This window comes from Oratosquilla oratoria, chromosome 2 (genome assembly GCF_046742065.1).
Source record: "Oratosquilla oratoria isolate Oo_2021 chromosome 2, ASM4674206v1, whole genome shotgun sequence".
NCBI classification, from domain to species: domain Eukaryota; kingdom Metazoa; phylum Arthropoda; class Malacostraca; order Stomatopoda; family Squillidae; genus Oratosquilla; species Oratosquilla oratoria.
This window is the reverse complement of record NC_134778.1, coordinates 76,999,821-77,009,820: the sequence shown is the minus strand read 5'-3', so window position 1 is coordinate 77,009,820 and position 10,000 is coordinate 76,999,821. Positions and strand designations below refer to the sequence as shown.

General features: G+C 39.5%; 1 protein-coding gene across 1 annotated transcript in view; it reads left to right on the top strand.

Moving 5' to 3' along the window:
• Positions 1-10,000, top strand: part of LOC143040344 (acid ceramidase-like) — a 24,364-nt gene that overhangs the window by 13,230 nt on the left and 1,134 nt on the right. The window contains exons 7-10 of the mRNA XM_076211311.1: positions 418-512; positions 5,656-5,785; positions 5,925-6,158; positions 8,549-10,000. The exon at positions 8,549-10,000 is cut by the window's right edge and continues 1,134 nt beyond it. Of these exons, the coding sequence (XP_076067426.1) occupies positions 418-512; positions 5,656-5,785; positions 5,925-6,158; positions 8,549-8,638 (549 nt within the window). The 3' untranslated portion in view covers positions 8,639-10,000. The remainder of the gene's footprint in view (positions 1-417; positions 513-5,655; positions 5,786-5,924; positions 6,159-8,548) is intronic.

Genomic DNA, 10,000 nt, shown 5'->3' with positions numbered 1-10,000 from the left:
ACACTACAACATATTTTTGCTGCCTTCTACCAAAAACACTTGTAGCCCTTATTTCCTTATTTAAGTACAGAAAAACCCTGTGCTCATATTTACAAAAGAATTTAGAATTGTAATACAGAAAGAGCAACATAACATGAATAGTCCATAGAACACTTGAAGAGCTGATAACCAGTGACTACTTCCCTCCCTCCCCAACACTATGCAAAGATAACAGTCCAGAGTTTCTTACCAGGGAGATCTATGGGAGGGTTTAATGACTGCTGCTAGCCTCTTTAGGGCTGTAGGTTTTCCACTTAGAAAAACTTGAGACAATTTATTGTATGATATATTCTAATATTTTTCAAACCTTTGCATTAAGATACATATCTGAAATGAGCATGCATGTGCATACTTCATTTTAAATGTTTACTCTTTCAGGACAAATTCACATTCAGTCTGGATGAACGCTTTGGGTTCAATGGAGGATTTGTTGGATTGCTAGAGTGGATTCTCTTTCATGATCACAAACAACAGTAAGTGCATAGTTGAAACTAATAATATTAGGTTTCTCATATATGTATTTATCTAATTATAGTATACAGGAATGGAGCAATGCTTGTTGGGTCCAATCTCCTACTTTCCAGTTTATCATATCTACTCTCAAGTCAGTATATAGTTGCAACTGTATTTATATCCTTAATTTCCAATTATCATATTTAGATTTAAGATGATGAGAGCAGGTAATGCACCTGGTTTGAATGAGTGTCATGCAGAATGTCTAAAAAAGAGGAGGTACAATGATGGTTGACTGGCTGGTGAGGATATTTAATGCTTGTTTAAGAGAGGGATGAGTGCTGGAGGGCTGGAGGAGTGCCTGTATAGTTCCACTTTACAAGGAAAAATGGGACAAGTGTGAGTGTAGTGGTTTCAGAGGTATCAGTTTGTTAAGTGTAGTTGGGAAGGCTTATGGGAGGGATTTGATTGAGAGGATTAGGAAAGGACCAGAGGGAGTAATTGGTGAGGAACAGTGTGGGTTTAGGACAGGTAGGGGTTGCATAGATCAGATTTTTGTGGTAAGACAGATATGTGAGAAAGCTTTAGGAAAAGGTAAGGATGTTTTTGGGACCTTTTATGGATTTGGAAAAGGCTTATGGCAGGGTAGACAGGAAGGCACTGTGGGAGGTTTTGCAGATATATAGGATAGGAGGAAAGCTGTGAAGAGCAGTCAGGAGTTTTTATGAGAATAGTAGAGCTTGTGTTAGAATCAGAAATGGAGATATTGAGTGGTTTGAAATAAGGGTGGGACTTTGGCAAGGATGTGTTTTGTCACCTTGGCTGTTCAATTTATACATGGATAGGGTGGTGTAAGTGTTATATGCAAGGGTAATGGGTCAGGGATTGGAGATGGTTAAAGGAAATGGAGAAAAGTGTGGGGTAAGCCAGTTGCTTGCTGACAACACTGCACTTGTGGCAGGATCGGAGGAGGGATTGAAGAAGTTAGTGACAGAGTTTCGGAAGGTGTGTGAAAGAAGGAAGTTGAAAATAAATGTGGGTAATCGTAAGGTGATGAGATGGAGAGAAGGGGAGAAAGTGGCAGTAGACTGGAAGTTAGTATTAAGGGAGAGAGACTGGAGGAAGTGGATAGTTTTAGATACTTGGATGAGAAAGGGAGGAGTGGAGGTGGAGGTAGAATGTAGATTGAGTGATTTTGCCAACAGCACTGTATGGGGCAGAAACATTTAACATAAGAGAGGAAAAGAGAAGTTTGAATATGTTAGAGATGAGGTGCCTGAGAAGTATGATAGGGGTTACTGGGCTGGATAGAATGAGAAATGAGGAAGTAGGGAGGAGAATGGGGATGGAAAGGGAGTTGTTGTTATTGTTGTTCCCTAGACTGTCTGTCCGAGCAGTCCCGTCTCCACAAGGAATGCCACAGCCGAAACTGGGTTTTCCCACAAATCCTTTATAGAGTGTATGTTGTGTTGTTTGCATGCATGATTGTGTATAATGCAGTCTTCCATTATGTGTTGTTTGGTATGGGGTGAAGTGTTACATCCTGGGCAGCTGTTCACAATGTGGTCATCCAGCCTCTTCTGGTAGCTTAGAAGTGCTGGGTAGAGCCGGTGGCCAGGGCTGGTTGCCGCCGTTTGGCCCCCCCAACTCTTGGTGTTGGGGGGTGGTCCCATGATGTAGACGCTGCGGCTCCAGGACCTGGAAAGGGAGTTGGGAGATAGGGTTGATGAAAGAGTATTGGGATGGTGTGGACACATGGAAAGAATGAATGAAGAAAGATTAGTATAAAAGGTGTGGAAGGCAGAGGTAAAAGGAGTGAACATGAGGGGGGTGATCAAGCACTGGATGGATGGATGGGGTAAAATGGGCATTGGGAAAGAGGGGAATGTCTGTTGAGGAAGGATGTGAGAGGACAGAAGATAGGGGTGAATGGAGAATGGTTGTGTATGGATGATGCTGTGATGCATGAAAGGGAGTGGGTTGGGGATGGGGGGTGAGGGAGTATGTGTGAAAAACTAATTTGATGGAGCTTAAAGGGATTTCTCCCCATCTTCTCTATTTCTGCATGAGGGGACAGAGAGGGGGGTTGCTGATTTAATGAAGCAGCCTTGCTCTGGGTGTGTTGTGTCTTGTGACACTGCTTCTGACCCAGGGTAGTGGGTGAGATACAGGGATGACTCGTCATCCAGGAGGTGCCAGGATAAGAGGTAGGGAGGGAGTGAATGGGAGCAGAGTATGTGGGGATGAAATGGGTGGGAGTGGATTTTATGCCTTTGTTTTTTTGGCTACCTCCCTTATAAGGGGGAAAAAGCCTTTGGTATATATATCTATTATATTTAGATTTGAATTCATGTGTTGTTTCAGCTTGGGGTATATCTCCTTCTTGGCAGTTCCAAGTATTTATGCATCTCTATGGAAAACTGTATTTCTTCATTACTGTATTTATTATGGAAGGTTACTTCTTTAATGATGGAAAAATTTGTATCTTATTTCTGATAGCCAGTGCTTCTATCTTTGGAGGCTATTGTGCTGAAAAAAGTTTCAGAAGTGGTAAAAGAAAAAAAATAAGGAGGGTAACAGAAAGTAGGGACAGTAGAAATTAAAAAGGATCTATATTCTTCTTTGAGTAGATATTAATTTCCACTCATAAAAGAAGCCTGTCTGGCACTGATCAGCAAGGGTGAACCAAAGTCCCTAAAGTATTTTATAGATACATAAACCAAGGCATGCACCCATCTTTCAACCATCCCATACCTCTGCAATACAGACATATTTTCCATATTATATGCTGCTTGTGGGTGAAGGCACATTTCTGTACCACACCAGAAGCAGAGCAGCAAGAGACAGCACTACAGCCAGGTCAGACAGCCAGATGTGGTTTATCTCCACTGCCTTATTATATGACAACCCCCCTCATCTACTCCAGGATATACTGAGCAGACAAGAAGAATTTCCTTTGGGCTTTGTCATGTCATCATTCAGTCACAATCATTCTCCACTCACACCCGTATATTTCCCTCTCCCTTTCCTGTAAGACAGACATTCTTCTTATACCCAAGGCCCTCTCACCTGAATTCAAAATATATAACACCACTTCTATCTGGAAGTTCAGCTCCAGAGGTGCTGACACTCGTTTTCCAAACCAGGCTTAAAGAGTGCAGTTAATTGCTGACTGCTCCCCACCTATCGCTATATGCCAGTAACAGAAACAGTTCCACATTAATATGATGAAGTGGAGAGGGGAGAAGCAATGCTATTTCAGGGTCACAGTAGATGATGTTAACATGAAGTGACACTTCTAGATTTGCCTTAACCTCCTCCATATGATGATGCATAGGCTTCATGAGGTGCGAGTGGGTATACAAGGATGTCGATGTTGGTCTCCTGATCATACTTAATTTGTAGTTGTAGCTGAGTGACCTGCGAATTTTGTGAACTGGCTTGATAGTGTTTTCTGTGTTTATTATTACTCAGAGTGAAAAAGAGTGAGTAAATCAGCAGTGACTTTATATTTTATAATACAAGTATTGTGATGCATCATCAAATTATTGTACATCAGGCATCCAATGCTGCATGTGATAATTTGACTCATATTGAAGAGGTTAAGCAGGCAAAGCCAGATGAATATAATTGCTATTTGAATGGACGGGGGAGAAGAAAAGCTATTCAGGGTCACAGTAGAGGCAAAACATGGCTGATTCCAACTTTTGAAGAGAATCAGGGAGGAAAAATAGTGGTCCTTGTCTCCAAAGTTGCTCATGATAGGAAACAAAAGAAGATAAAAATTAATTCATGTTTGTTTACATCATCAAATATTATCTTTTTTGTTGTTATATATTTACATTAATAAGGGCAGGTTTTGATGTTTTTACACCTAGAAAGGTAGGTCCATTAAAAACTTGGTGAGTGTAGTGCTGGGAATGAATATGAAAGAAGAAAATATAGGCTACAAATTGGATACTCTATTATAAAGGTAAGTGAAATTCTAATAGAGTTGAAAAGATTTAGAGATTTAATTTCCTCCCATAAGGTTAGGTTGCACAATCTAGAGCGAAAACTTGAAAAAGAAAAGGGAATAAACCTGGCACAGAAAGTAGAGATTGATAAATTGAGAAGGGGAAATGAAACTTTGACAAATGAGAGAAAAAAATCTTATCAACACCATGGAGGAAAAAGAGGATAGGCCAACAACAAATGAGGATAGGAGGGATAGAGTAATCTTTAAAGAGATCATGAAGCAACAGGGAAGAGATAGCCAAGAAGAAGGAATAATCAAGGTTATGTAAAGAAAGAGATGTAGTTGACAAGTCTAGATGTGTCTTACTCTTTGGTTCCAGGAAGAACTTATCACCTCGTGGAAATTATGCAACAAACAAGAAATGCAAAAGATAAGGGAAATTGTTTCAATAACTAGTAAAGGACTATGATGTAACAGATCAGATTGACAATATGTGTAGGTTAGGTAAGGATAAGAGAAATGGCACATGTCCAGTGAAAATAAGGCTCAAGTTGCAAGTGCAAACAAAGTAATCAGCATGTCTTGGAAGTTAGCATGACAAGAAAAATTAAAAAAACATTTGGATTAGGAAAGGTGCTAATGAAGAGGAATGAGCAAAGACATGAAAATTCTTAGAGGGGGCATAAGCCAAAAATGATAGGAGAACAGAAGAAGAAAAACAGCAGTTTTCTTTTTGGCAAGTTGTCAGTCAGCAAAGGAAAAGGTTTCTGAAAAAACAGGAAGGCAGTTGGAACTGTACATGAATTTGAGGCTAGGTATGATAAAAAATTAGAGAATATGAAATGAGACCCAACAAGTGTTGCTTCTTTCCTGTGTACTGCAATTAGGTAAATACAATCAATCAATCTATCGCTCTTGCTTTCTTTCATATGAATTAGGTTGGAACTGTGTATGAATTTGAGACTAGGTATGATAAATTGGAGAGTAGATGGGATCCAATGATTATTGCTCCTTTCCTGTATACTACAATTAGGTAGAGGATAATGGATGTACACATTGGTTGGGCCACCCTCCTATAAAGGGGAAAGAGCCTTTCTGTATATGTGTGTTTAAATTTGTTCATAATATGTACTTCAAGATACAGACCTTTAAGACTCTGGTCTAAGATTGTAAATGAAATTTATTTTATTTTCATGTGTTCCCAGGTGGGTAGGTTTCTTTAGTCGTGAAGTGCTGGAGCGGGCACAAAGCTATGAAGAAGCCAAGGACCTTCTTTCAAAGAAAAGGCTCCTTGCCCCTGTATATTTCATCCTTGGGGGAGTTAATGCTGGTGAGGTATGTGGTTACACCCTTCTATATTTAGTGAGACTAATTGTTATATATGTTATGTTCTTGTATGTATATGTATATTTTTTCAGTAAATGTTTATCACTTATTTTTTTGAGTTGTGTATTTTTATTTACTTCATAATTAGGGGTGCATAATTACACGAGACAGAGAGAACTTCAATATTCTGTCACTGGGATCTCGTAAGTCGGGTTCTGGCTCCTGGTTCTTGGTGGAGACAAACTATGACCATTGGAAAAATCCACCATTTTTTGATGACCGAAGAACTCCAGCAATAAAGTGCATGATGGAGGGAGGACAAGAAGAAGCTACAGAAAAGCTTCTATACAATGTCCTATCCACCAAACCTGTTTTTAATAAGGTATGTGTCTAAATGCTCAGTTACCACTATGGCAGACAGTCATTTTACATATTTATAGTTCTTTCTTTGTAATGTACTTGTCTGTGACTGTGTCAGCATCTATTGAAATCTTCATACAGTGCTGTGCTTCTAATTTTTTATCACTTTGTACAGTACTGTAATCTAGCATCATATTACTGTAGTTACTGTAATGTATCATGCAGACAGTATTACAAGACAATATTAATGTTAGCATTAATGCAAGAAGAGCAAGAGCTGTAAGAGATAATTTTGAATAACATTTGGAGAATGGAAACAAGTGGAGAATATAAGGCAAAGGGAGAGAGGTGACATTTGGGTTAGGAGACAATGGGACCATCAGACTGTATGGGATGAACACACAAACCACACAGACACAATACATTTCCAGTGTTCAATTAATCAATCTGTTGTCCCTGGTCTCTCTTGAAGAAGACCTTTGGCCTTCAGGTAACAGGCAACAGCCTCCTAGCAGGACCATAGGTTACTCAGGGAAGATGTATTGTGTTGTTGCCTGGGGATTGTTAGTATAGGGCATTGTAGTATGAAGTGTTCTGTGTCTGTGTAGTGGTTGCATCTGGGATAGTTTGAATTTGTGGCCAGACCTATTCTCTATTGGTACTATTTTAATACTGAATGGTGTCCTGAATGTGCCAGTATGGTTCTTGTCAGATGTAAGAGGGTTTTTTCTGCGATGATGAGATATTACTTGTGAAAATATTTAATAATGCATGTAGGAATATTGTTCCTTGGGGGATTCCATTGTTGTCTTTAAGTCTCATGAATTTGGTTGTTTTGGACTCTGCGTTGTCTTCTGGCTAAGAAATTGGTTACTTATTTCTTGTCATTGTTGTGGATGTCTGTCTCTATGATTGTTTTCATATTATACATCTAGGAATTTTATTGAATGCTTTGATTTCATCTATTGCCATCATGGCCATTCTCTCTGGTGGTTCTTTCTTGTTAAATCCCTCCAGCACTTTTGAGATGTTAGTGAAAAGTGTGCTGGTGGAGCAGCCCTCCTTGAATCCATGTTGGCTTGAGGAGGTGGAAAGGTTAAATATATTATATTTCTTTTTGTAATCAGGCTTTCCATCAGCTTGGATATGGTGGATAGTACTGAGATTGGTCTGTAGGATGGTGGTTTTTCTGGTAGTTTGTTTGGCTTTGATATGGGTATTAGAGTGGTTGAAAGTATTGGTGGTTTTTGTTGTATTTGGGCTGATATATTTTAGATGGAAGTTTGAGATCTTATATAGCATTAACTAGGCTAGATAGAGTGAGAAATGAGGAGGTGAGGAGGAGAACAGGGGTGAAAAAGGATTTGGGAGAGAGGGTTGATGAAAGAATATTAGGATGGTTTGGACACATGGAAAGAATGAGTGAAGAAAGACTAGTAAAAGAGGTATGGAAGGCAGATGTGGAGGGAGTGAACATGAGGGGACGTCCTAGGATGAGGTGGATGGATGGGGTGAAGGGGGCTTTGGGGAAGAGGGGAATGTCTGTTGAGGAAGGAAGGGAGAGGACGGAAGACAGAGGTGAGTGGAGAATGGTTGTATATGGATGATGTTGTGACTGCATGAGGAGGAATGGGCAGGGGGGTGGGGGGTGGGGTAGTATGTGTGAGTAATTTTGACGCAGCACGAAGGGATTTCTCCCCGTCCTCTCCTTTATGTAGGGGGGGACGGAGAGGGGGGGTCGCCGATTAAATGAAGCGGCCTTGCTGTGGATGTACTGTGTCTTGCGACACTGCTTCTGACCCAGGGCGGTGGGCAGGGTGCAGGGATGACCCGTCATCCAGGAGGTGCTCAGATGAGAGGAAGGGTGGGAGGGGTGTGGAGTGTATTTAGGGATGAAATGGGTGGGAGTGTTTTTATGCCTTTCCCTTTTTGGCTACCTCCCTTGGAAGGGGGAAAAAGCCTTGGTATATGTATGTATGTATGTATCTATCTATCTATTTATCAAGGGTTTCTTCCCCTGAAAAGTAAGGTAGCAAAATCAAATGCATGCACCAAGTCCCACCCATTCCCTCTCATCTTAGCTCCATGTGGATGAAGGGTCATCCCAGTCTCCTGTCCGCTGTCTAGGTCAGAAGCAATACAGCAAGACACAGTACATTTGTAGCAAGGTCACTTCACTTAATCAGCTAATCACCCCCCTCCATCCCCTCATGTGGAAAATAGAGAAGACGGAGAAATCCCTTCAGGCTGGCATTATATGTTGTTATTATTATTGTTGTTGTTTTTGACCATGTATAATCAGAAATACAAATGTGAAAAGAGTTGATACTGAGGTACAGCAGTGCTGTATTGGTATATTTAGGTAGGATACTAAAGATTGTACAGTGTACTAATATGATTATGCCTTTTCAGTTGACAACTTACACAAGTCTGATGCAAGCAGGAGATGGCAAGATTAACACATGGCTTAGGAACTGCCCAGACCCATGCTGGCCTTGGTAGGATCTCAAGAAAAGTATATGTAAGTTTTAGTGACTACTTCGCAGATATATTGTTGATAAGGGGATATGAGGAGGTAAACTCTATCAATTTATCTAAGAATAGATACACTCCAGGGAAATTTGCCAATGTAGGAAGTAGTGTATTCTATTTATACATTGTAATAGGAATGTACTTATTTGTTACATGATGGATAGAATTCCATGGAAGAGCTTATATTTTAACAATATTTTTATATAAATGGAGTTTATTTGTTACTTGCCATGTATAACATTACAGGCCCTGCTTTTATGTTTTTATAATTTTAGGCATATAGTGGAATCTTTCCATTTGATTGACATTCTTTTCTCAGTTCCTTAGATAGTAAATGAATGTTTGACAGACTTTGCATGCTTGATCTCTTTGGTATAGCAAGCAAGTGTATATGTAAACTTATTATTGACAAGGTGGGGTATATAGAGTAAATTCTAGTCTACTGGATGACTAGCTATAGTATTCTAAACAATTTGTATAATGTTGACTTGTAGTATTTTTGGGTGACAAGCTTTAATATTCTCCTTGTTACATGCATGACAAGCTTACTCCTAAACATGACAAGCTTCATAGACTTGAAAAAGATTCCCACTAGACTTATAAGTTTTAGTATTACAGATGTATGCCATTGTATTGGATGTTTTGCTTAATTTTTTCAGTACACTGACAGACTTATGTAGATTTTATTCTGTTGAAGAGTATATAGTTGTATACAGCTGATGGACACAGTTCAGGTTGATGGTTATCTTCATTCATGGAAAATTTTTACAATAGTTTAGTCTGACCATCAGCTGAATAATGCCCAATCACAGCCAGAATGAAATCCATTTGGTATGCCAAAATATTAAAGGAACAAGGACTGATTTGGTAGAGTATCTGTTCTTTTGAATCTAGTTAGTTTAATTGTAACTGATTTTGAGGAGAGACTGAAACAGTTATGATTGAGTTTGAAAGGATGTGTGCAGTAAGAAAGGTTGTATAAGAAATTTATTGTACTCAAGATGCTGTTCGGGAAATATAAGGGAAACAGAGAGTAAGAGATTGAATGTTTTTGAGGTTATGTATTTGAGAAGTCTGATAGGTGTTACAAGAATGAGCTCAGGGGATTGATCTGCTTCATGATTTATTTTAAGCAAATGAGGAATGGGGTTGTCATGTGATAAAAAGTGAAACTAAATAGTTCCAGCTATTGGACCCTGCTGCAGAAAATCTTTGTCTCGTTACATTGCCTTTGACATGAGCAATGTGACAGGGAACAGGGAAGCTCTTTAATCCCAGGATACTGAGAAGGGAGGAGTAGTTGAATAGGTTTTGTTTATGATGTGAGAATAT